General features: G+C 47.0%; 2 protein-coding genes across 2 annotated transcripts in view; one reads left to right on the top strand and one right to left on the bottom strand.

Annotated features, from left to right (window-relative positions):
- The window catches only part of MAST2 (microtubule associated serine/threonine kinase 2), a 250,767-nt gene extending 243,939 nt beyond the window's left edge, over positions 1-6,828 (top strand). The window contains exons 20-30 of the mRNA XM_023727112.1: positions 106-207; positions 465-587; positions 754-863; positions 1,224-1,378; positions 1,601-1,761; positions 1,984-2,181; positions 2,825-3,051; positions 3,252-3,374; positions 3,776-3,912; positions 4,002-4,195; positions 4,481-6,828. Of these exons, the coding sequence (XP_023582880.1) occupies positions 106-207; positions 465-587; positions 754-863; positions 1,224-1,378; positions 1,601-1,761; positions 1,984-2,181; positions 2,825-3,051; positions 3,252-3,374; positions 3,776-3,912; positions 4,002-4,195; positions 4,481-5,991 (3,041 nt within the window). The 3' untranslated portion in view covers positions 5,992-6,828. The remainder of the gene's footprint in view (positions 1-105; positions 208-464; positions 588-753; positions 864-1,223; positions 1,379-1,600; positions 1,762-1,983; positions 2,182-2,824; positions 3,052-3,251; positions 3,375-3,775; positions 3,913-4,001; positions 4,196-4,480) is intronic.
- An 8,671-nt stretch (positions 6,829-15,499) lies between these two features.
- The window catches only part of PIK3R3 (phosphoinositide-3-kinase regulatory subunit 3), a 148,199-nt gene continuing 140,376 nt past the window's right edge, over positions 15,500-23,322 (bottom strand). The window contains exon 10 of the mRNA XM_004371793.3: positions 15,500-15,714. Coding sequence (XP_004371850.1) covers positions 15,516-15,714 — 199 coding nt within the window. The 3' untranslated portion in view covers positions 15,500-15,515. The remainder of the gene's footprint in view (positions 15,715-23,322) is intronic.

The raw sequence follows: 23,322 nt of genomic DNA, 5'->3' as shown, positions 1-23,322 counted from the left end.
GCAAGTCTTTCAGGGGCTCTGGGCCGGTCCCTATATGCCTCCCTTCCTAGACCCTCCTCTCACCCACTCCTTTCAACTCTCTCTCTCACCCTGGTGACTCCTCAGATGAGATTGTGTGGCCTGAGGGTGATGACGCACTGCCCGCAGACGCCCAGGACCTCACATCCAAACTGCTCCACCAGAACCCTCTGGAGAGGCTGGGCACAGGTAGGACAGGCCCACTGCCCTTTCTCACCACTGCGGAAGAGGGGAAGGGCAGTCGAGTCCAGGCAGCCTGGAGGTGAACCTTCAGGTGTGGGCCGTCCCTTTGGGTCCTAAAACTCTGCCCTGCTCCCTGTAGGCAGAGAGAAAGTGCTTGCACTAAGAGCTCCAGGCCTAGCCTCTCAAGGTCTGAGTTCTCACTTGCTGGCCTGACTCCAACACAGGGCATCCCACCCCATTGCCCGTGCCCGCCCTGTCCACAGGCAGCGCCTATGAGGTGAAGCAGCACCCATTCTTCACGGGTCTGGACTGGACAGGACTTCTTCGCCAGAAAGCTGAATTTATCCCTCAGCTGGAGTCGGAGGATGATACCAGCTATTTTGATAGTAAGGCCTTCAGGAGGGTGGGGTGGGGTGGGAGTCCTACCAGTTTGACTCAGAAAAACACCCCCTGACCTTGGCATCAGGACCCTGCTGTGATCTAATAAGGTCACAAGGAGGCTACCACCAGGGGCTTCTGAAGGGGACTGACTGTTCCGTGTGTCTGACCCAGCCCGCTCAGAGAGATACCACCACATCGATTCGGAGGACGAGGAGGATGTGAGTGAGGATGGCTTCCTGGAGATCCGCCAGTTCTCTTCCTGCTCTCCAAGGTTCAGCAAGGTGCGGCTGGGGCAGGCTTAGGCTGGAGGATTGGGAGAAGAGGCCTGGGGCAGGCTGGGGGGTGGCGATGGGGCCATCTCCAGAAAGGAGGAGCAGAGGGCTGGGGCTGCGTATGGCAGGTGCTTCTAGGACCGCTGCAGGCCCTGACACAGGAGACGCCAGGGTGAGGCCAGGTCAGACCAGCAGAATAGCTGCTTCCCCAAATGTTCAACTGGTGTGTGTTGGTGAAGGTGGGTGGGGGGAGAGGGGAGCTGGCTCAAATTCCTGGGTTTCAGGTGCCCAGGATTCTTCTTTGCCCCTTGGGGGGTGTGTCTGTTGGAACCCCTCCCCTGTACATCCCCCCCCCACCCTGGCCCCCAGGTGTACAGTAGCATGGAGCGGCTCTCTCTGCTCGAGGAGCACCGGACACCAACCCCCACCAAGCGCAGCCTGAGTGAGGAGAAAGAGGACTGCTCAGATGGCCTGGGAGGGCTGAAGGGCCGAGACCGGAGCTGGGTGATAGGCTCCCCTGAGATGTGAGTGCCCGGAGCTCACCCAGGGTGGGTGCCACAGCCTCCGTCAGTTGCTGCCAATCATGGGAGGCGTGCCAGTGGCAGTGAGGGGGCATTCACAAGGGTAGCTCCCAGGGGTGCTGGGGAGAAAAGGTCTGTGACCATAACCCTTATGTGCTCCTAAGGCAGCCTGGTGGGAGGGGGACACCGCCCAGGCCATCTCACCCCAGGTCTTGTGTTTCACAGACTGCGGAAACGGTTGTCAGTGTCCGAGTCATCCCACACAGAGAGTGACTCGAGCCCTCCACTGACAGTGCGTCGCCGCTGCTCAGGCCTCCTGGATGTGCCCCGCTTCCCTGAGAGCCCTGAGGAGGCTAGCAGCACCCCCAGGAGGCAGCAGCGGGAGGGTACGTGGCTTGTGACACCCCCATCTGGAGAGGGGGTATCTGGGCCTGTCCCTGAACAGCCAGTGGAGCAGCCGCTGAAGCTGGACGAGGAGCCTGTTGGCCAAAGCAGTGGTTCCAGTCCAGGTGTGGCCCAGCAGGTGGCCAGAAGGCCTGGGCTGGGGGAAACTGCAGGGAAGGAGGCTCAGCAGCATTGTGAGTCTCATTGCTCACTTGGGCCCACAGCCACGGAGACCCAAGGAGGCCGTGGGACACCGCAGCTGGCTGAGGGAGCCACAGCCAAGGCCATCAGTGACCTGGCTGTGCGCCGGGCCCGCCACCGGCTCCTATCTGGGGACTCTATAGAGAAGCGCACTCCCCGCCCCATCAACAAAGTGATCAAGTCTGCCTCAGCCACAGCCCTCTCCCTCCTCATTCCTGCGGGTGAGGCCCCTGGGGAACAAGGTCAAGACTTCTCTGGAGGAGGACTTTGAAATCTCTGTAGCCCTGTGGTGGGGTCTGCTTGTAGCAGATGTGTGTGTGTGTGAGTATGCGTGTTGAGGAGCAAGCATCTGAGAGACTGTGTGTCCCTGTGTGCCCCTTTGTTAATGGACTGGAGGTCTCTGCAGGCATGCATTGGCGTCCAGGGCTGTCTGTGCATGTGCCAGGGGCAGGATAGTGCAGTGTAGCAAGTTTAGGCTCTGAAGGCAGAGAGCTTTATAGCAAGTTGTTTAGCCCCTTTTAAGCCTCAAGTTCCTCATCAAAAAATGTGAATAATAGTAGCTCCCTCATAGGATAATTGTGACATTAAACATGATGAATAGCTTATATGGTCCCTGATCCATAGTCAGCACTCAGTAAATGCTAGCTGACAACCCCCTCTCCCCTCCACCACCCTCCAGGGGTCTGCTTGGGTCTGGGCACATGAGAGGGCTTTGCCAGTCAAGTGCTGTGGGGAAGATGGGACTGGGCTCAGGGTCTGTCTGTAACTACTGCTGGTACTGGGACGGCGGACTGCACAGGGGCTGGGCTGGGAGCATGACAGACCAGGCCACTGTGACCTCCTAAGTCCTGGCTTCTCCTCCAGAGCATCACACCTGCTCGCCGTTGGCCAGTCCCATGTCCCCGCATTCCCAGTCGTCCAACCCGTCGTCCAGGGACTCTTCTCCAAGCCGGGACTTCTTGCCAGCCCTGGGCAGCTTAAAGCCCCCCATCATCATCCACCGAGCTGGAAAGAAATACGGCTTCACCCTGCGGGCCATCCGTGTCTACATGGGTGACTCAGATGTCTACACTGTGCACCATATCGTGTGGGTATGTCTAGCTATCCAGACCTGTGTCTCCCAGCATCACCTTCCCCTTAATGGGGCCTATCTACTCCTGCTTCTGTCCCTGCCCACACTACCTTTAAAGCATCAGGGGCTGGGTGCAGGGGGCGACAGCTTGGCGAGCAGAACCAGGCCCATACTTCATGCTCAGGCTCCAGGCTGAGGACGGTTTTCTTCCTGGGGCAGCATGTGGAGGACAGAGGTCCAGCCAGCGAGGCGGGACTTCGTCAGGGTGACCTCATCACCCACGTCAACGGGGAGCCTGTGCAAGGGCTGGTGCACACAGAGGTGGTGGAGCTGATCCTGAAGGTTGGTGCTCGGTGTGGCCATGCCGTGGGGTGTGGCCATGGGGGGAGGAGAGCTGGGTTCACTGAGGACAGATGCACGTACGCACACAACTTGGGTGCAGCCACAGCCCAGGGTTTTCTCCGGAAGACAGCACCCTCACTGACCAAGGCCCAGGGTCCTTCTGAGCTGTGGGCAGGACTAGAGGACAGGACAGGTGAGTCTCTTCTCCACCTTCCTCACCGTGGACCACTCTGGGGCTCCAGAGCCATTTCATAGTCTGTCAAGAGGGAACCTAAGTCTGTGGTTCAGACACATTGGTGCAGGGCTAAAGCTGGAGCTGTGGTATTGCCATGCCTAGGGGTAGGGGCAGGGGCAAGGATACAGCCACTGCCTCAGCCTAGGCCTCGCGCTCTGCTCCCCAGAGTGGAAACAAGGTGTCTATTTCAACAACTCCTCTGGAGAACACGTCCATTAAAGTGGGACCAGCCAGGAAGGGCAGCTACAAGGCTAAGATGGCCCGAAGGAGCAAGCGAAGCCGGGGCAAGGATGGGCAAGAGAGGTGAGCCGGCCTTAGCCCAGCGAGTCTGCACCAGACCACCCTGGAGCCCTGTGTGCCTATCAGACCCCCACTTGGCCTTATCTCTGCAGCAGGAAAAGGAGCTCCCTGTTCCGGAAGATCACCAAGCAGGCATCCCTGCTCCACACGAGCCGCAGCCTTTCCTCCCTCACTCGCTCCTTGTCATCAGGGGAGAGCGGGCCAGGCTCCCCCACACACAGCCACAGCCTTTCCCCCCGATCTCCCACCCAGAGCTACCGGGTGACCCCTGATGCTGTGCATTCAGGTACGAAGGGTTTCTGCAGGTCACAAAGACAATCCCTGGGGGATAGGAAAGTGCCTGTCCCTCTGTGCTTCTCTCAGACCCTACCCCCTGAACAGCAGAGTCTTGGGAAGGAGGTGACGGGGAGGGGGGTTGACTTTGTTTCCGTAGCCTGGGCTCTGGTCCACTGGTGGGGTAACCTTGACAGACCTGGGGCATTCTAGGGCTAGGCCCTGTCTTGCCCCTCAGTCACTTCTAACAGCTAACACTGCTCTACCCTTGTCTGTCTTTCTGTTTGTCTGTACAAAGTGGGAGGGAATTCATCACAGAGCAGCTCCCCCAGCTCTAGCGTGCCCAGTTCCCCAGCTGGCTCTGGGCACACACGGCCCAGCTCTCTGCATGGTCTGGCACCCAAGCTCCAACGCCAGTACCGCTCTCCACGGCGCAAGTCAGCAGGCAGCATCCCACTGTCACCACTGGCTCACACCCCATCTCCTCCACCACCAGCAACTTCACCCCAGCGCTCTCCATCACCCCTGTCTGGCCATGGGGCCCAGGCCTTCCCCACCAAGCTTCACTCGTCGCCTCCCCTAGGCAGGCAACTCTCACGGCCCAAGAGTGTGGAGCCACCCCGCTCACCACTGCTTAAGAGGGTGCAGTCAGCCGAGAAACTGGCGGCTGCACTCACCGCTTCTCACAAGCACAGCCTTGACCTGCCCCACCCTGAGCTGAAGAAGGAACTCACACCCAGGGAAGCCAGCCCTCTGGACGTAGCTGGAACCAGGAGTGTGCTGTCTGGGAAGGGGGCGCTTCCAGGGAAGGGGGTGCTGCAGCCGGCTCCCTCACGGGCCCTGGGTACCCTCCGGCAGGACCGGGCTGAACGGAGAGAATCACTGCAGAAGCAAGAAGCCATCCGTGAGGTGGACTCCTCAGAGGATGACACCGATGAGGGGCCTGAAAACAGTAAGGGCATACAGGAGCCCAGCTTGGCACCTAGCCCAGAAGTGGGCCAGAATCTACCCCTCAGAGGAGCAGAGGGTGGGGAAGAGGATGCCTTCTTGCCCAGTGACCCCAAGAGTCAGGGCCCAGTGGCCCCAGACCTATTGACAGGGGTCACACTGGGGCCTCCCAGAATAGAGGGCCCCAGTGCCCCTCAGAGTTGGGTTGGGAGCCTGAAAGCCTCTGAGGAGGCTGCCATCACCTCCTCACCAGCCCCCAGCCTGGGGAGGGCTGGACGCACAGACCCCATCCCCACTGAGGGCTGCTGGAAGGCCCAGCGCCTCCACACCCAGGCACTAACAGCACTTTGTCCCAGCTCTTCCGGACTCATCCCCACCGGTTGCTCTGACACTTCCTCCACTCCTGGGGAGCCAAGCCCATGGTCCTGGAAATTCCTTATTGAGAGCCCAGACAAGGCATCCCCAAGTAGAAAGGCAATGATGGAAGTTGGGCCAGCCAGGCTCCAGGATTTGGAAACTACAGTTCCGGCCCACCCTGAGAACCTGTCTCCCAGGCAGGAGGGGAAGTCACAGCTACCTAGTGGCCCTGGACTGGCCCATTCACCTTGTAAGGTTCCCAACCATAGCTGGCTGTGGAAGCCTGGATGTCTACAAGTAGAGAAAGAGGAGCTGGAGGCAGCCCTTGGCATTACCAAAGTGCCTGATGCCTCAGGTGACAGTAGGCAGGATGCTCCACGCAGAGGCTGCCCACACACCCAGGAGCCTGGGCCCAGCCGGCTCCAGAGAGGCCGAGAACCAGGGGGCTCTCAAAAACATCAGGACTTAGCAATGGCACCTGATGAGCTTTTGAAGCAAACGTAACAGTTGTCTGACATTTCTTGCACTGAGACCTGTGTAATACAAGCTCCTGGAAACCATCGTGATGTCTTTGGCTTTCTTCCTTTCTCCATTCAACACATGTAGTCTAGGTCCTGTGTTGCTGCTGGGATTATAGTGGCGATAAGACAGTTTCCACCTGCAGAAGAGGGACACCTAACCAAGCTTGGCTTCCCAGAGACTATGACATCTGAGCTCATACCTGAAGGATAGGTGATAGTTAGTAGTTTGCTGGGGATAGCAGAATGGGGGTTGTTTTAAGAAAGAATGTTCAGGCAAAGAGCACAGCATATACGATACACATGGTACATTCAAGAAACCTAAAATAATTCAAAGTGGGAATGGGCCCAGAGGTCTTCCAGGAGTTTATACATTTCCTGAAAGTGATAGAGACCTATAACAACTAGCATTTCTACTTTATAGACGAGGCAGTTCAGTTTTTCAGAGGTGAAGTAACTTCCCCCAAGGTCATACAAGTTTGGGCAGAGCTGGGATTAGAACTTGGGTCCCTCTTGACTCCAGAACCTGTATCTTTTTGCTTCCTTCTAACTTGGTGTGCCTCTTAGCCAAGAAATAAAAAGGAGAAGTGGAGAGAGGTAAAGAGTTTAGCTGTTTTAGTTTGAGGTATTTGTGGGCCAGCCAAAAGGTATGTATGAGTTTGGAACTCAGTAGGGAAATCTAGACTGAAAAACTCTGAGAAGTATCAATAGTGGTGCCTCAGTGAACACATTTAAGGCATGCATACACACACAAAAAGACTTAGAAAAAGCAGAAGAGAATCAAAATCTGAAGAATTTTTAAAGGGAGGAAGAAATTGTTAAAATGCTGAGGTCAGGTGAAATGAGAATAGAAAATTGCATACTGAATTCAGTAATAAGTCTTTAGTGTTCTGGGCTGTTGTTAGGTTGTCCTCAGCACTGGAGATGGACGTTGTTGAGGTGTGCAGCCCTCAATGACTAGAATTGCCCTTGTTGGTGGGTGGGTGGTGTGGATGGTAGGGAAGTGGGGAGCACATCAGTGGGGCCAGGTGTGTATGGCACTGCAGGGTGTTGGAAGAGTGGGGTGGTATCACACAGGTGGGGAGCTGGGCTGTGATGGGTACCAAGGCTAGAAGAAGAGTGCCTCGTGGTGATGCAGAACCTGCGAAACTGCTTGCCTGCATCAGTTGTCCCACAATCCAGTGCCTAATTCTGAAGAACCTTCAAGGAGCCTGGAGACAGGAAGATGCCTCTGGGTAGATACCACTGCTCTTTGCTGCTCTACACAGGTGGCTGTGGCCACCAGAGGGCATGCTCTGCCCACTCTTGCAGTGTCCTTAGCCTCCAGTCCCCTCTTCAACTTCCTTCTTCCTCTTCCTCCAGCCATTCATTGACACCAGACCCTAGGCCTGTTGATACTGGGTATTGGGAACACAGGTCACAGGTTGCTCCCAAGAGGACTTCAGGGGGAGGACTGGGAATGAGTGTCACATACCACGTCAGGATCTGGTTGGAAGTGTAACATCCCTAGATGCAGGAGGAGGGGGACAGATCTTACAGCAGCTCATGGGAGAAAGGAACTGCTCCTTAAGGGGGTTAGAAGTGAGGGGGTGTCTTTTTCTTTTGCTTACTAACAAAACCTTTACCATTTCAACATTTTTTACATACACAATTTAGTGACATTAGTTACATTCGTGTTGTGCAACCATCACTACTATCTGTTATGTGGGGTTTTTTTTCTTGTCACAATGACACATTTACGGGAGGGGGCGGACAGAGATGCTAAGCATCCTTCAATGCATACAGCAACTGCCCCAAGTGCCAGGGATGTTCCCCTTGAGAAGCCCTGGGCAGGGGTTACCCTGTGGGGAGTGTGGTATTTCTGAAAGGTAACTGCAAGGAAGTGACGTGATCAGATTTGAGGTTTACAAAGATAACGCTGGCTGCAGTGTAGAATGGAGTGACAGACCAGAGAGAAAGTGATGTAGTGAACAATTTACGGTGGTTGGAATGGACGGCATCAGTGAGGAGGTAATACCAGCCTGAAGAAAGAAGGCGGGAAAGTGAGAGGAGTTGGACACCTAGATTGGGGAGTCATCAGCAAATGGTAATTAAACCCATAGGAGCAGATTCAGATTGTACAGTGAACATGTAGAATGAGAAGGGAAGAAGGCCCAAGACCACAAGCTGGAGTGGGGTGGTAAGGGGCAGTGAAAAGAGAATGGAAGTGGGAGATGATATCCTGAACCAGGAACTGGCCTGGGATAAGAGGGGAGCCCGTATTCCTGTGTGACAGAGGCAGTGGGGCTTGTAGCTTTGGTAGCAAGAAGTTGAAGAAGTGCTTGTCTGATGACCCGCTTTCTATGAAGAAGGAGGTGAGATCTTTGAGAGTGGTGAAGTAAGAAGTTTAAGGGAAGGTGAGAGGGTTTGAGATAGCTAACAGTGGAAATGAGATACAGCTGACTCGGGAAACAAACCGACTACTGAGCAACAGTAATAACCAACTTTTTCAAGCACTTACGCTCCACTGTTCTAAGCTCCTTATACATATTTATTTAATCCTCACATAACCCTATGAAGTAGTTACTACCAGTCCCATTTTACAGATGAGGAAATTGAAGTAACAAGACGTTAAATAACTTGCCCAAAATGAAGCCAGGATTCAAAGTCAAGCATTCTGACTCCAGAGCTCAAAATCTTAACCACTACTCTGAGACTGGAAGTCTCAAAGTTGTCTTGGCACAACTCAGGCATCTGTGTAATCTCCTCCAGCCTATCAGCCTGGACATTTGAACTGGAAAAGGAGCAACTGCGGTGACCCAGAATTGGGCACTTCCCGGCTAAGGCTGTCTATCCATGAGAGTCTTTGTTGCAACCCAACAGAAATTGAATCTGTTAACTTGGCAGAAAAGGGATAGTTAAGAGGATATGGGGTAGTTTACAGGACTGAGAAGAGACTAAAAAACAGGCTCCAGAAAGGAGCATTATGTAACAAAGAGGGGTCAGGCAGCAGAAACATTCTGGGCAAGACGCCTCCACCTCTGGCCACTCACTGCCAGACCAACCACCACTACCACGAGGCTAGTCTCCTCATCCCTTCCTGTTTGCATCACTTGCTCAAATTCGAAGTCTTAGGTGAGAACATCTGTTCAGCTCTGACCAGGTATGTGGGCCCCCTCAGTACTCTGTGGCAGAGAAAGATGAGGTCCTGCTTCCTATCAAGGGACATACAATGGAGAAATCCCTAAAATTGGGCCAGATGCTGAGCAGCCTAAAGGACAAACATGTACTGCAGTGTTAGCAAAAAAAAAAAACCAATGCCGTTGGAGTCGATTCCGACTCATAGTGACCCTATAGGACAGAGTAGAACTGCCCCATAGAGTTTCCAAGGAGCACCTGGTGGATTCAAACTGCCAACCTTTTGGTTAGCAGCCGTAGCACTTAACCACCAGGGTTTCCACTGCAGTGTTACTAGAATTAAATCAGTGAGGCCCTCAGGTCCAGGCTAGACAGGGAAGAATGTGAAGCCATAATTTAAGACTGGAGGTATGTCCTGGGAAGGAGTGAACTGGAAGGACAAGGAAAGTGGTTAAATAGTGGGATGTTTGGGTTTTAAATTTCAATCATTCAGCAAAAATTTACTCGGTGCCTAGTGTGTGCTCGGCCCCAAGGATAAAAGGATGAGTGAAAAGACATGAACCCTCCTCACAGAGTAGAGGGAAAGACATTCATCTTATGGTCAGAAAAATAGATGGATAAACAGCTCAGTTAAGGGTTGAGAGGGAAAAGAACATGGTAACGTAACAAAGCAACCTGACCTAGACTGGGGAGTTAGGAAAGGCTTTCCTAAGGAAATGACTCATGAACTGAGATCAAAAAAGTCTGAGATGAAGCTAGAGAGGTTGGGAGAAGCCAGACCATTTTAAGGATTTTTAATTTATCCTAAGAGCAATGGGAAGTCCTTTAATGGTCTTATACATGTTCAGATTTTTATTTTGAAAAGATGACTGTATGCTATAATGAGAATGGATGTGAGGGGGGCAGGAATGGAAGGGAAGCCTTCCAGTACCAAGGTAAGAGACAGCAGTGAAGCAGTGAAGTTGGAGAGAAGTGGTGTATTTGAGTGATACTTAAAGGGTATACATGACAGAATTTGGTGATGGGTTTTATGTAGACATAAAGCAAAGAAAGATACCATGGGAAATGACTATATTTCTGACCTACATAGCCAGATGGATTATATTTCCATTCACTGAAATATAAAACAACAGAAGAACCAAGGCTAAGTGGTGACCTGCATTCAATATGCTGAATATGACATACCTTCCAATAGAGATCTGGGTAGGACAAATGTAATAAGGTGTGGATAAAACTGCCAGGGAAAAAAGCGTAAGTGAGAAGAGGGCCAGAGGATGGACCTGTCTAGGAGACTTAAAAAGAACAGACATGTAGGAGGAAAACTTGATGAATGAGTTGTCATAGAGCCAATGGAAGAGTTTTTCATGGAGGGAGTAGTCAGTGGAGACAGTTACTGAAGACATCAGGGAGCGCAGTTCCAGGTAGTGGTGGAACCCTTACTGAAATGCTTGGGGAGGTGAGGAATTGAAGACAAATTTACACAACTCTTCCAAAAGGTTTGGCTTTGAAGGAGAGAAAAGAGATAAAGGAATATGGGACTGAGGATTGGGGAAGTGGGATGAGAGACATCCAACCATATTTAAATGTCAGTGGGATGATCCAGTTGAGGGGAAACAATAGGGAAGGAATTGACAGATCATGTGAAATTCCTCAGAAGGGAGGAGAAAATAGGATTCAAAATACTGTAGAGGGACTGGCTTTAGTTGGGGGAGGGCTACCTTTTGTAATTTAACAGGTGAGGATGTATGTGGATATAGGTAGGTTTGTAGGTTTGGTGGTAGAAGGTGAGGGAATTCATAGCCAAGCATACATTTTCTCTGTGAGGTAAACAAAAAGTTTGAAGCACCTGTGGAAACCCAAGGCCCTGGTGAAGACATTCAGCCAGCAGGTGGAGTTCAGAAAAGAGAACTGGGCTGGGGATAGGAATCTGAATGTTCTCAGCATAGAAGTGGGAACTCTCAACTCTTGGGAGTAGGAATGTTCTCCGCACAGAAATGGGAACTATTAACTCTTGGGAGTAGGAGTGATAATCCATGGTTCCTAGCAGTGGTCTTGGGGGGCGGTGTGTAGCTAAATAGTGTGAGGGAGGAGGGGCATAGATAAGGTCATTTAGAACTAGACTGTTCCCCTACCCAGTTTTGTTTTGTAATTGAGTGCACAGCTGGGGGTGCCTAAGAGACATGGAAGAGAGTTGCAATGTCCCGTGCAACTAGAGGTTTGTGCAACTGCAGGTTTTCACACATTTGCTCATTACATCCCCAGCAGGTAGGAGCCTCAACAAAGTACCAGGCAGGAGAGCGACAGGGGCCTGGGGCAACAAGAGTCCATTCCCTCTGCCCCCAGGGTAGAATGTGGAAACACTTGATTTCCAGTCAAAAAGATGTGATGAGAACCAGTAAACTGGGCTTTCTAAAAATTGGGAGTGGGTGGGTTGGGAAGGAAACGGCTCTCAGATTTAACCTTCCCAGAGTTAGTTACTGAGTTTCCCTGTGTCCTGGGCTAAATGGACAGGACTCCAGCACCATGCTTGTTAGGGTTGGCTTCCTCTTGTTGGAGGAGAGAAGAAGAGAGCGTCTGGTGGCCCCAGTTCATCGCAAGAACCAGTCTTTTCGTGCTCCTGGGAGAGGAGGTTTGGGAGATTCAAGAGCTTTTCAATACCCTAGTCCTCTTCCCTCTTACCCCACTCCCCAGCCCATCCCACCATCACAGGAGGCCAAAAAGGTGCTTTATTGCAATGTCTTTATTGCATTACTGGAGCAAGTTGGCCAAAATGTCCCCTTTTGGGGAAGGTAAACAAAAAGACCAAAAAGTATCTCCCTCACCTTCCCCCCGCCCTCCCCCACGACTGCACAGCAATGTCTGAACACATCTGGTGACAAGAACAATTTGCAAAAGTGGTCTAGGAACTACATTATGAACTGTTCCAACACAAGACACATAGTTGGCTTCTTTGTGAACCAGGTATTCTTACATAAACTACATGAATTTTTTTGACTACATCAAAGACAACAGAACAGGTTTTCACAAGTAACAACAGGGCACCAACATCACATGCTGGAATTTGTAAGGAAAAAAGGTTGGTTGTCACAAGTGGCTAGAGCTAAAGCAAAGCTGAGCAGTTGGCAGCAGAGGGCCCAGCTAGGCCTCCACCTGGATCCTCTGGCTTCTGAGGCCACTGAAGCCTCACAGAGGCCTACTTTGGGATGTTAACTGGCAGCAGAGACCACCTTGGAAATGAGGCATTGCCCAGATCCATTTCTTGTCCCAAGAGGACCCATGGGGCTGGTTCCTTGCACCAATAAGAAGAGACCCATGGAAGACATCACATTGGCTCTCAAAGCTTTTTCAGAGCACATGAGGTCCAAAGACCCAGGGAGCAAGTGGAAAGTTCCACCAAGGTTTCAGGGAGGGGGTTGTATTAGGAAGCCCTCAGCCTTCACCAGAGAGTTGATAAGGACACAGCCAGCCTGCACAGGCCTGAGCCATGGCCAAGGTTTGGCATTTCTGGCAAGGTGGAGGAGAGCATTGTTAAGACCTGCGCCCAGCCATCCTTGAGCTGCTTCCGTGTTGGTGGTTGGCTTCCCTAGCCAAGAGAACACTGAGCCCCTCCTTCAGCTCCAAGATCTACCCCCACAGTGGGGTCTGGTCTTGGTCTATCCTCTTATCTTCTGCCTCAGTGGGGCTGTGGTTAAGATGCCAAGAGAGACAGTCTCAGGGCACAGATCACGGGATAGGACACAGAGGTAGACTCAGACCTGCTCCCAAGATTATGGGACAAAGGAGCTGCATACTGCCCCTACACACACAGACACACACACACAGACACACCCACACAGACACACCCACACACACACACAGACACACACGCAAACAGCTCAGTGGTTACTAGGTTGGCCTCTATGCCACTTCCACTGGCTCAGTATCGAGCAAATCATGTGGCAACCGGTCAGAAAAGATATCTTCCAACTTCTCAATGGATCCCTGGGTCTTAGATCCCACAAAGCAATGAACTAAAAAATAAAAAACAGGAAAGAAAAAAAAAAGTGAAGGAATGTAGGACAGGAAATAAAAGCAGCCCTTCTCCACAAGCCAGCCAAAGGGTAGATAATAAGATGGTGCTTGCTCTCTGGCTGCCCTCCCCAATGTCTACCTGGTAAGGTGCAGACACAAGGGCCAAAGCTACAGGCATATATTCTTATTCCCATTTTGGTTTATTTTAAAAGAGACATTCAGCACACACTAAAATTTTAGTACCAGAAAGGAGGATTCTTTGTACCCAATCTTGAGCATCCAACTGCTTAAGCAGGTTCAATACCAGGTGCAAGGCCATCCAGGTGTGCCCAGCAGCAACTAGCCCAGCATCACCCAGTAAAACTTTCAGGAAAATTTCAATCTGGCAATTTAGGGGGAAGTGTGTGCAGCTGGCTGACTGTTAGTCAAGGGTTTAAGTCAGAACAGTGATACTGAGTGGGGGTTCATTTGTCTCTTCTCTTACCCAACCCTGAAACTGCAATTTAACCAAGGAAAAGCCAAAGATATGCTCTTTCCTTCTCAGCCTCATCACTAATAACTGGAAATTTCTCCAAAAACTTTAATCCACATCTATTTCTACAGCATGGTCCATTTCAGGCTTCATCACCAAGGTAAGTGCTCAGTGAAAGCAATATTTGTTTTTCTTCCACCCCTAAAACTAGAGCTTCCCTAGCTGTAAGCCTGATGCATCAAGATCCAGGCACTAGCTTTTCTAGCTCAGCCAGGATGCCTGACTGACAGCTTTGGGCTCAAACAGCTGACTCACTCTGACCCTATTATGGTTCCAGGATTGGCTCAGAGACAGATGGACTCTATTTGTCAAGCGAGTGTTGATAAATGGGGGTGGGGCAAAATGCAGACAGGAGGAGATGCCTGCCCCCTACCCCATTCGCCTAGCTTCACTCAGCTAGAAGGCTTAAACACATGGAGCAGAAGATTCCTGGCCTAAAATCAGGCCAATGAAGCATGAGGGCAGACTGTGCACACTGTCTTAATAGCAGGATCACAAAAAAAGGCAAAGAGAAAAGCTTCCAGATGGCTTTTACTAACAGTTTAAACTCTAAGCCATCTTTTCATCTTCCTGCAAAAGCTTCAGCAACCACTGGATGGAAGCACATGGGTAATGTACTCCTGTGGGAAGACCCTCACCCTGGACTCCAGGGCTTCTGAGTCTGTGATTCACTGAGGTCCCTGACCACAATCTGCCTGCCCCCTTCCTGCTACAGCAAAGGAAGAAGAGATAAAGAGAAATTAAACCATGTTTACTGTTTCTGCAGAGGCCTTTAAACTCGGGGAAGCACATGTAAGAATGTTGTCCTGTATCATTATTGGGTATATTCAAGTCATCTAAAAGCACTGGATTGCACCTTTTCTTTACTCAAACAAGTTACAAAGGTTTCAAACAACAGATCATTCTTTAGACTAAGGAAACACCACAAAAGCACCAACTTCACTTTATGATTCAAAGCTCACCATCTCCACAAAAACAACACTATTCTTAATGTCCAAGAAACAAGGGCAGGGCAGAAGGAGTTGCACCAACCAGTTTTAGTGTTTGCAAAAATTCACACATTCTAGTTTTCCTTTTACTTTTAAGTTTTGGTATAGAAGTGTGCATTCAGATACTAGTGCCACCTTCTCCCATCAGGCCTTAGTCCAGCAACAAACATTGTTTTGGTGGGATCAGTTTGGTTTCTAAACATAATGCTTCTTTAGAGGGAGGAGCTAGGGGCTGCTGAAGCCTCAATTATGTTGGTAAGAAATACAGCACCTTCAGTTGAAGGTTTCCTCCCCTTGGCTTAGATTCTTTAAATGAAATCCCGAGCGTCCCCGTTTTCCTTTGGTTGTCTTTTTCAGCAAATCCCATGCTACCACCGAACCAAAAGAGCCTTCTTTTTTTCTTTTCAGGGGTGGCAGGGTTGGGGGGCGGAAGTTCATATGTGTCCTAAGAGAGACTGCCAGATGAAGACAGAACTCCCGGCAGAGCCATGCCCCTGCTGCACTCTCAAAGACCAAAAGAAGACATGGATTCTTCAGAGGGTTCCAATAACCCACACCCAAGCCTAATGTGTTTTGTTGAGGGTGACTGGCTAAACGAAACAAAAGCCCCAATAAAACAAACTTTCCAATAAACAACATCTGCTTCCAGCTTAGTATGTCAGTGCAGTGGCGCGGCTAAGTACCAGGGAACCCATCCCCCTTCTTCCCCCACCCTGGCCGGGTGCTGCTCGGTCTCCACTTCACATTCACAGAATCACTTCTTGTGCAAAACAAGCAGTCTACGTAGAAAGAATGCCCTCATAGTCTAATAAAAACTGTATAAAAGAATGCTAGAGAGCCACCTCTCTTCCCATCCCCTCTTTATCTGCAGAGCGAGGGCATCTGTGCATGGACAGGGTAGGCAAGCCTGACGTTGAGGGAGTCGTTGTGCTGAACAAGGGATGTCTGCTGGTAATGGAGCACCAGCTCCTTCAGTGAGCTGTACAGGTTGTAGGGCTCTGCAAAGCCATAGCCCCGAGCAGTGCTGTAGATCACACAGTGCTTCACTTCCCCATCGGCACTGCAAAGATATAACACACAAACAGCACAGGAAAATCGTTAAGGGAGATAACAGTAGATAAAAAACCAAAAACCAAACACACTGCCATGGAGTCGATTCTGACTCGTAGTGACCCCATAGGGCTTCCAAGGCTGTAAATCTCGATGGAAGCAGACTGCCAAATCTTTCTCCAGCAAAGCCGCTGATGGTTTCAAACCGCTGACCTTTTGGTTAGCAGTCAACTCCTTTAACCACTGCACCACCAGGACTCCATAAACGCCCACAAGTCTGAGAGCAACTGTTACGCAAAAGGAAGCGAAATGTTTTCTAGATAGGACAAAACTTGTAATATGCCACCTGCAGGTGTACGTCCCAATCCCCCAGATACAGTCATGGCCATAGAAATATCCTTTACGTCCCACCAAGAGCTGGTAGAGCTAAAATGGATGGCTGCAATTAATCACTCAGCTCTAGATCTTCATTAGGCAAGAATGCACTGGAGAGGGGCGGAACAAATCAAATTTCTTTCTTAAGTGTATAATTCAATGATTTTTAGTATGTTCACAGATATGTACAACTATCACCACTAATAATATTTTCGTCACCCCCCAAAAAACTCCACTTTCCCCTTAGCAGTCACTCTCCATTTTCCAATCCCCCCAGCCCCCAGCAACCACTAATCTACTTTCTGTCTTTATGGATTTGCCTATTCTGGACATTTTATATAAATGGAATCATACAATATATGGCCTTTGTGTCTGGCTTCTTTCATTTAGCACAATGTTTTCAAGGTTCATTTATGTGGTAGCATGTATCAGAACTTCATTTCCTTTTACGGCTGAATAATACTACGTTGTAGGGTATACCGTATTTTGTTTATCCATTCATCAGTTGATGGACATTTAGGTTGTTTCCTCTTTGGGGTTATTATGAACAATGTTATGAACATTCACATACAAGTTTTAGTGTGGACATACGTTTTCATTTTTCTTGTGTATACACCTAGAAGTAGAATTGCTGAGGTATAAGGTAACTCTATGTTTAACTTTTTGAGAAACCGCCAAACTGTTTTCTAAAGTGGCTGCACAATTTTACATTCCCACCAGCAGTGTACGAGGTTGTTCCAATGTCTCCACATCCTTGTCAATACTTGTTAGAATCTGTCTTTTTTATTTAAACCATCCTTATGGTGTCTCATTGTGGTTTTGGTTTGCATTTCCCTAACTAATAATGTTAAGCACATGTTCATATTTACTGGCCACTTGTACATGTTCTTTGGAGAAATGTCTATTCAAATCCTTTGCCCAGTTTTTAATTAGGCCGTTTGTTGTCTTCTTCTTGAGTTGTAAGAGTTCTTTATGTATTCTGGATTTGTTGTTGTTGAGTGCCATCAAGTCAATTTTCGACTCACAGTGACCCCATATGACATAGCAGAACTGCCCCACAGGGTTTTCTTGGCTGTGATCTTTACAGAAGCAGATCACCATGAGTTTCTCCCACAGAGTCAATGGATGGGTTCGAACCACCAACCTTTTGGTTAGCAGTCAAGCACTAACCGCTGCACCACCAGGGCTCCTTGTATTCTGGATACCAAAACCCATTGCTGTCAAGTTGATTCAATTCACAGTGACCCTACAGGACAGAGTAGACCTGTCCCATACAGTCTTCTTGGCTATAATATTTATGGAAGCAGATCACCAGGTCTTTCTCCCATGGAGTGGCTGGTGGGGTTCGAACTGCCGACTTTTCAGTTAGCAGCCAAGCACTTAACCACTGTGCCACCAGGGCTCCTTTGTATTCTGGATACTAGTCCCTTATCAGATACAGTGACACCTGTCAGAGCTGGAACTCAACAGCACTGCTTTGTTTTTCCAGGTCTCACACATTTTCTGCCTTTGAGAGGGTGAGGTCTAACCAGTTTTCTATTAAGAATCCTACCTCAAAAACACCCAGAAAGTGTTTCTTTTCGATTTTATAGGACTGGAAAAGAAACTAAACCATTTTTTATGATTTGCACGTTTATTCAAATTATGAAGGTATGTGCATATACTATTCAAACAAAGATATGAGTAAAATTCATTTTTTAATAAAAACATCTAACATCAACTGTTCAGTTTTGGTTTTCTGATGAAATTATTGAAACAAATTTCTAAGTCTGTAGCCTTATCAAAAGACACTTGGTGTCCTTTAACTTTTCCAAATTCCATCAAAGCCTTTATAGAGCTGAAAACTTGTGTTTGACTTAAAGGCATGGGCTTTTCTAATGGTAGAACTTCATCATTTCATCATTGCCATCTTTAGACTTTGAGTCCACACTTTCTTGTAGGTTAATGTCATCCATTTCTGTGGCAGTTTCTTTGTCTATATCAATGTAAGATGCAGCACTGACCCTATTTCCTGAAACACCACTATAAATGTCATTTATTGCATCCTGAATCTGCATGATGTTATCAGGCTCGATAACTGTTTCATTTTGTATACTATCGATACTGCCGAATAAGACAGTAGTTCTTAAAGCATTTTCTTACGGTTTCTTCCTTAATCATTTTGATTGATTGCTTAAGAAATGAAATTGCATCAGGGACATTGATTTTCCCCAAAATCTCTGGTGCCATCTTGCACATCTCAATGTTGGTAATCACTTTTTGAAGCAATAGCTTTCTGCAGTTTACTTCAATATTTTGGATAATGCCATTATCCAGAGGTTATAGGACTGACTTTGTGGATGGTAGAAAAAAATTTTAAGGTTGGACAGGAGCAGTGACCAATGACAAGTAGCACTGTCAATAAATAAAAGAATGCTTTGACTTTTTTTTAATGCTATTGTTGAGTTTATTTAAAAACTCTTTGTAAATTGCTCCCATCTTCCAAGCTTTTTTATTCCATTTCCATTCTACTGAAAGCTGATTTAATTTCGATATTCTTGAAGCACCATGGTTTCTCGCTCTTTCCAATTACCCATGGTTTCTCAAATGTCTCACCATCGTTTCTCAAATGTCCCACTCACAAACGTGGTCAAGAGGACAGTAAGCCACTCTTTCAAAAACCAACCCCGGAGCATTTTTCCTCCTTCATTTTTCAGGATCCTGTTGGTCATTGGAGCCCTGGTGGCATAGTGGTTAAGAGCTCGGCTGCTAACCAAAAGGTCAGCAGTTTGAATCCACCAGCTGCTCCTTGGAAACCCTATGGGACAGTTCTACTCTGTCCTATAGGGTCGCTATGAGTCGGAATCTATGGCAACGGGTTTAATTAGGCATCAGCCTATAAAATAGAGCAGTCTCATTGGCATTTGCAATGTTGTTAGTATCATATCCCTTACAATCTCTTTTAATTTTGTCGACCAGTTTTGAATAATGTCTTTGTCAACCCTGTTTGACTCTTGGCTTCCTTGACGGTCTTTTTCTCTTTGGTTATTATTTTGACAATGCCAAACTTTTCTCTCAGAGATAAATGTCTCACTCTCTTGTCTATGGCGGTGAAGGAATAAGCTTTTTTTTAAAAAAAAATAAGCTTTTCAAAAAAGGAAATAAGTTCTTATAAACATTAAGGTATTTATGATCTTGTTGAAAATGTGAATACCTCAAAAAAAAAAGAAAATTATCAACATCATTATATGATAAAGGTAGCATACTTCAGTGAAATATTTAAGAAAAAAAACCACCTGAGAAGCATGTTTTTGCTTTTGTATACACATTGAATGTGTTAAGTGGGGAAGTGCTTCACTGTTTTCTGGGCAAAACAAGAAATTCAGATGGAAAGAATTTCAAGGAAATGAAGGAGGGGATTTTGAAAATCATAATAACATGTATCAAAATTACAAACAGCCAAACCGAAAATTAAAAATTAAAGATAAGGAAAAGAGTTAAAACTTTTAAGACAAGGAAAAAAAGTTGTTCTTTGCTAGATTTTAATGAAAATAAAGGAATTTATTAGTATCTCTTACCTTCTTCCAAACTTGTTGAATTTGTTCTTTGCTAGAAAAAATTTACAGGCAAAAACAAACAAGCAAACCAACAAAAAAGGCAAAAATGTAAAGAACAGATGTCCTCAGAGAGCAGAAACAATGCACAGTACGCACTCACACACAGTCACAATGCAAAAGGAAGTGGAAGACTAAATAAGCCTTCATCTCTGACTCAATTCTTGGAACTATTTCTGGCTTTCACACCTGCACTTCCTTTTTCTTGGGTTGAAATACCATCAATTTTCTAATTCTACCCATGTCTAGTAGGTTCCGGCTTTCAGAGAATATTTGTTAGGCTGAAGTAATCATTTTAGTGGAAAATATTTGAGTTTTCCTTCTCTGACAGGTTTCTGCCTTACACACGTTCTGGCTTTCTCAGGTTTTACTGTGTATGCTTTGTAAATAATTTCTCCCATTCTGTGGGCTGTCTTTGCACTTTTCTGACAGTATTTTTTGAAGCACAGAAGTTTTTAATTTTGATGAAGTCCAATTTAACTGTTTTTGCTGTTACTTTCGGTGCCATATCCAAGAAACCACTGCATAATCCAAGGTCACGAAGATTTAAACCTATGTTCTTCTTCTAAGAGTTTTACAATTTTAGCTCTTACATTTAGGCCTATGATACATTGTGACTCCTTTTTTTTTAATATATGGTATGAGGTAGGGGATCCAAATTCATTCTTTTGTATGCAGATATCCATTTCTTGCAGCATCATTTGTTGAAAAGACTATCCCTTCCCCTACTGAATTGTTTTGGCACCCTTGTTGAAAACCAATTGACCATACATGTAAGAGCTTATTTATCAACTTTCAATTCTATTCATTCATCTATATGTCTATCCTTATGCCAGTGCCACACAGTCTTCATTACAATAGCTTTGCAGTAAGTTTTGAAATCGGGAAGTGAGAGAGTCCTCCACTGCAGCTTTTTACTCATTTCATGATTGTTTTGGCTATTCTGGGTCCCTTGCATTTCTATATGAATTTTAGGACCAGCTTGTCTATTTCAGCAAAAATAAAAAAGCGAGTTAGGATTTTGATAAAATTTGCACTGAATCTGTAGATCAATTTGGGGATTATTACCACTGTAAGTTTCAGAGTCTCTTCTGACATCCATTTTGGTCTTTTCTTTCTTCGCTGTCTTTTTAATGACCTCTTGCTTTCTTCATGTATGATTGTCCTTGATGTCATTCCACAACTCGTCTGGTCTTTTGGTCATTACTGTTCAATGCATCAAATCTATTCTTGAGGTGGCCTCCAAATTTAGATGGGATATACTCAAGGTTGTACTTTGGCTATCATGGACTTGTTCTAATTTTCTTCAGCTTGAACTTGCATATGAGCAATTGATGGTCTGTTCCACAGTCAGTCCCAGGCCTTTTCTGACTGATGTTATTGAGCTTTTCCATAGTCTTCTTTCCACAGATGTAGTCAATTTGATTCCGTGTATTCCATCTGGTGAGGTCCATGTGTATAGTTGCCGTTTATGTTCTTGAAAAAAGGTATTTGCAGTGAAGGAGTCATTGATCTTGCAAAATTCCATCACTCGATCTCCGCTATCGTTTCTATCACCAAGGCCATATTTTCCAACTATCGATCCTTCCTCTGTTTCCAACTTTCACGTTCCAATCACCAGTAATTATCAATGTATCCTGATTGCATATTCGATCAATTTCAGACTGAAGAAGATGGTAAAAATCTTTTATTTCTTCATCTTTGGCCTGAGTGGTTGGTGCGTAAATATTAACTGGTCTTCCTTATAGGGGTATGGATATTATCCTATCACTCACAGCATTGTACTTCAGGACAGATCTTGAAATTTTTTTTGACGATGAATGCAAACGCCATTCCTCTTGAAGTTGTCACTGCCGGCATAGTAGACCATACGATTGTCCAATTCAAAATGGCCAATATCAGTCTATTTCAGGTCACTAATGCCTAGGGTATCAATGTTTATGCGTTCTATTTCATTTTTGATGATTTCCAATTTTCCTAGATTCATACTTCGTACTTTCCATGTTCCGATTATTAATGGATGTTTGCAGCTGTTTCTTCTCATTTTGAGTCGTGCCACATCAGCAAAGGAAGGTCCCGAAAGCTTGACTTCATCCACGTCATTAAGGTTGACTCTACTTTGAGGAGGCAGCTCCCCCAGTCTTCTTTTGAGTGCCTTCCAACCTGAGGGGCTCATCTTTCGGCACTATATCAGACAATGTTCTGCTGCTATTCATAACATTTTCTCTGGCTAATATTTTTCAGAAATAAACCACCAGGTCCTTCTTTCTAGTCTGTCTTAGTCTGGAAGCTCAGTTGAAACCTGTCCACCATGGGTGACCCTGCTGGTATCTGAATACTGGTGGCATAGCTTCCAGCATGACAGCAACAAGCAAGCCCCCACAGTATGACAAACTAGCTAAAGTGAATGGAAGAAATGACGAAGTTAAAGAGCTAAACAGAAGATTTCAAAGGGCAGCTCTAGAAGGCAAAGTAAAGTATTATAACGAAACATGCAAAGACCTGGAGATAGAAAACCAAAAGGGAAGAACACGATTTCTTAAGCATTTCTTAAGCTGAAAGAACTGAAGAAAAAATTCAAGCCTTGAGTTGCAACACTGAAGGATTCCATCGGGAAAATATTAAACAACCCAGGAAGCCTCAAAAGAAGATGGAAGGAACACAAAGTCATTATACCAAAAAGAACTGGTTGACATTCAACCATTTCAGGAGGCAGCATATGATTAGGAACTAATGATACTGAAGGAAGAGATCGAAGCTGCACTGAAGGCACTGGCAAGAAACAAGACTCCAGGAATTGACGGAATACCAATTGACATGTTTCAACAAATGGATGCAGCACTGGAAGTGCTCACTCGTCTATGCCAAGAAAGTTGACTGATAGCTACCCGGCCAACCGACTGGAAGAGATCCATATTTATGCCTATTCCAAAGAAAGGTAATCCAACCAAATGTGGAAATATCGAATAATATCATTAACATCACACGCAACTAAAATTCTGCTGAAGATCATTCAAAAGTGGCTGTCACAGTACATCGACAGGGAACCGCCAGAAATTCAAGCCAGACTCAGAAGAGGACGTGGAATGAGGGATACCACTGCTGATGTCAGATGGATCCTGGCTGAAAGTAGAGAATACCAGAAAGATGTTTACCTGTGTTTTATTGACTATGTGAAGGCATTCGACTGTGTAGATCGTAACAAATTATGGGTAACATTTTGAAGAATGGGAATTCCAGAACACTTAATTGTGCCCATGAGGAGCCTGTACGTTGATCAAGAGGCAGTTGTTCGAACAGAACAAGGGGATACTGCATGGTTTAAAGTCAGGAAAAGTGTGCGTCAGGGTTGTATCCTTTCACCATACTCATTCAATCTGTATGCTGAGCAAATTACCTGAGAAGCTGGACTATATGAAGAACAGGCATCAGGACTGGAGAAAGACTCATTAACAACCTGTGTTATGCAGATAACACAACCTAGCTTGCTGAAAGTGAAGAGAACTTGAAGCACTTATTGATAAAGATCAAGGACTACAGCCTTCAGTATGGATTACACCTAAACATAAAACAAAAATCCTCACAACTGGACCAATAAGCAACATCATGATAAACAGAGAAAAGACTGAAGTTGTCAAGGATTTCATTTT

Source organism: Trichechus manatus, unplaced genomic scaffold (assembly GCF_000243295.1).
Source record: "Trichechus manatus latirostris isolate Lorelei unplaced genomic scaffold, TriManLat1.0 scaffold00015, whole genome shotgun sequence".
NCBI lineage: Eukaryota > Metazoa > Chordata > Mammalia > Sirenia > Trichechidae > Trichechus > Trichechus manatus.
This window is presented reverse-complemented; position numbering and strand designations above follow the sequence as displayed.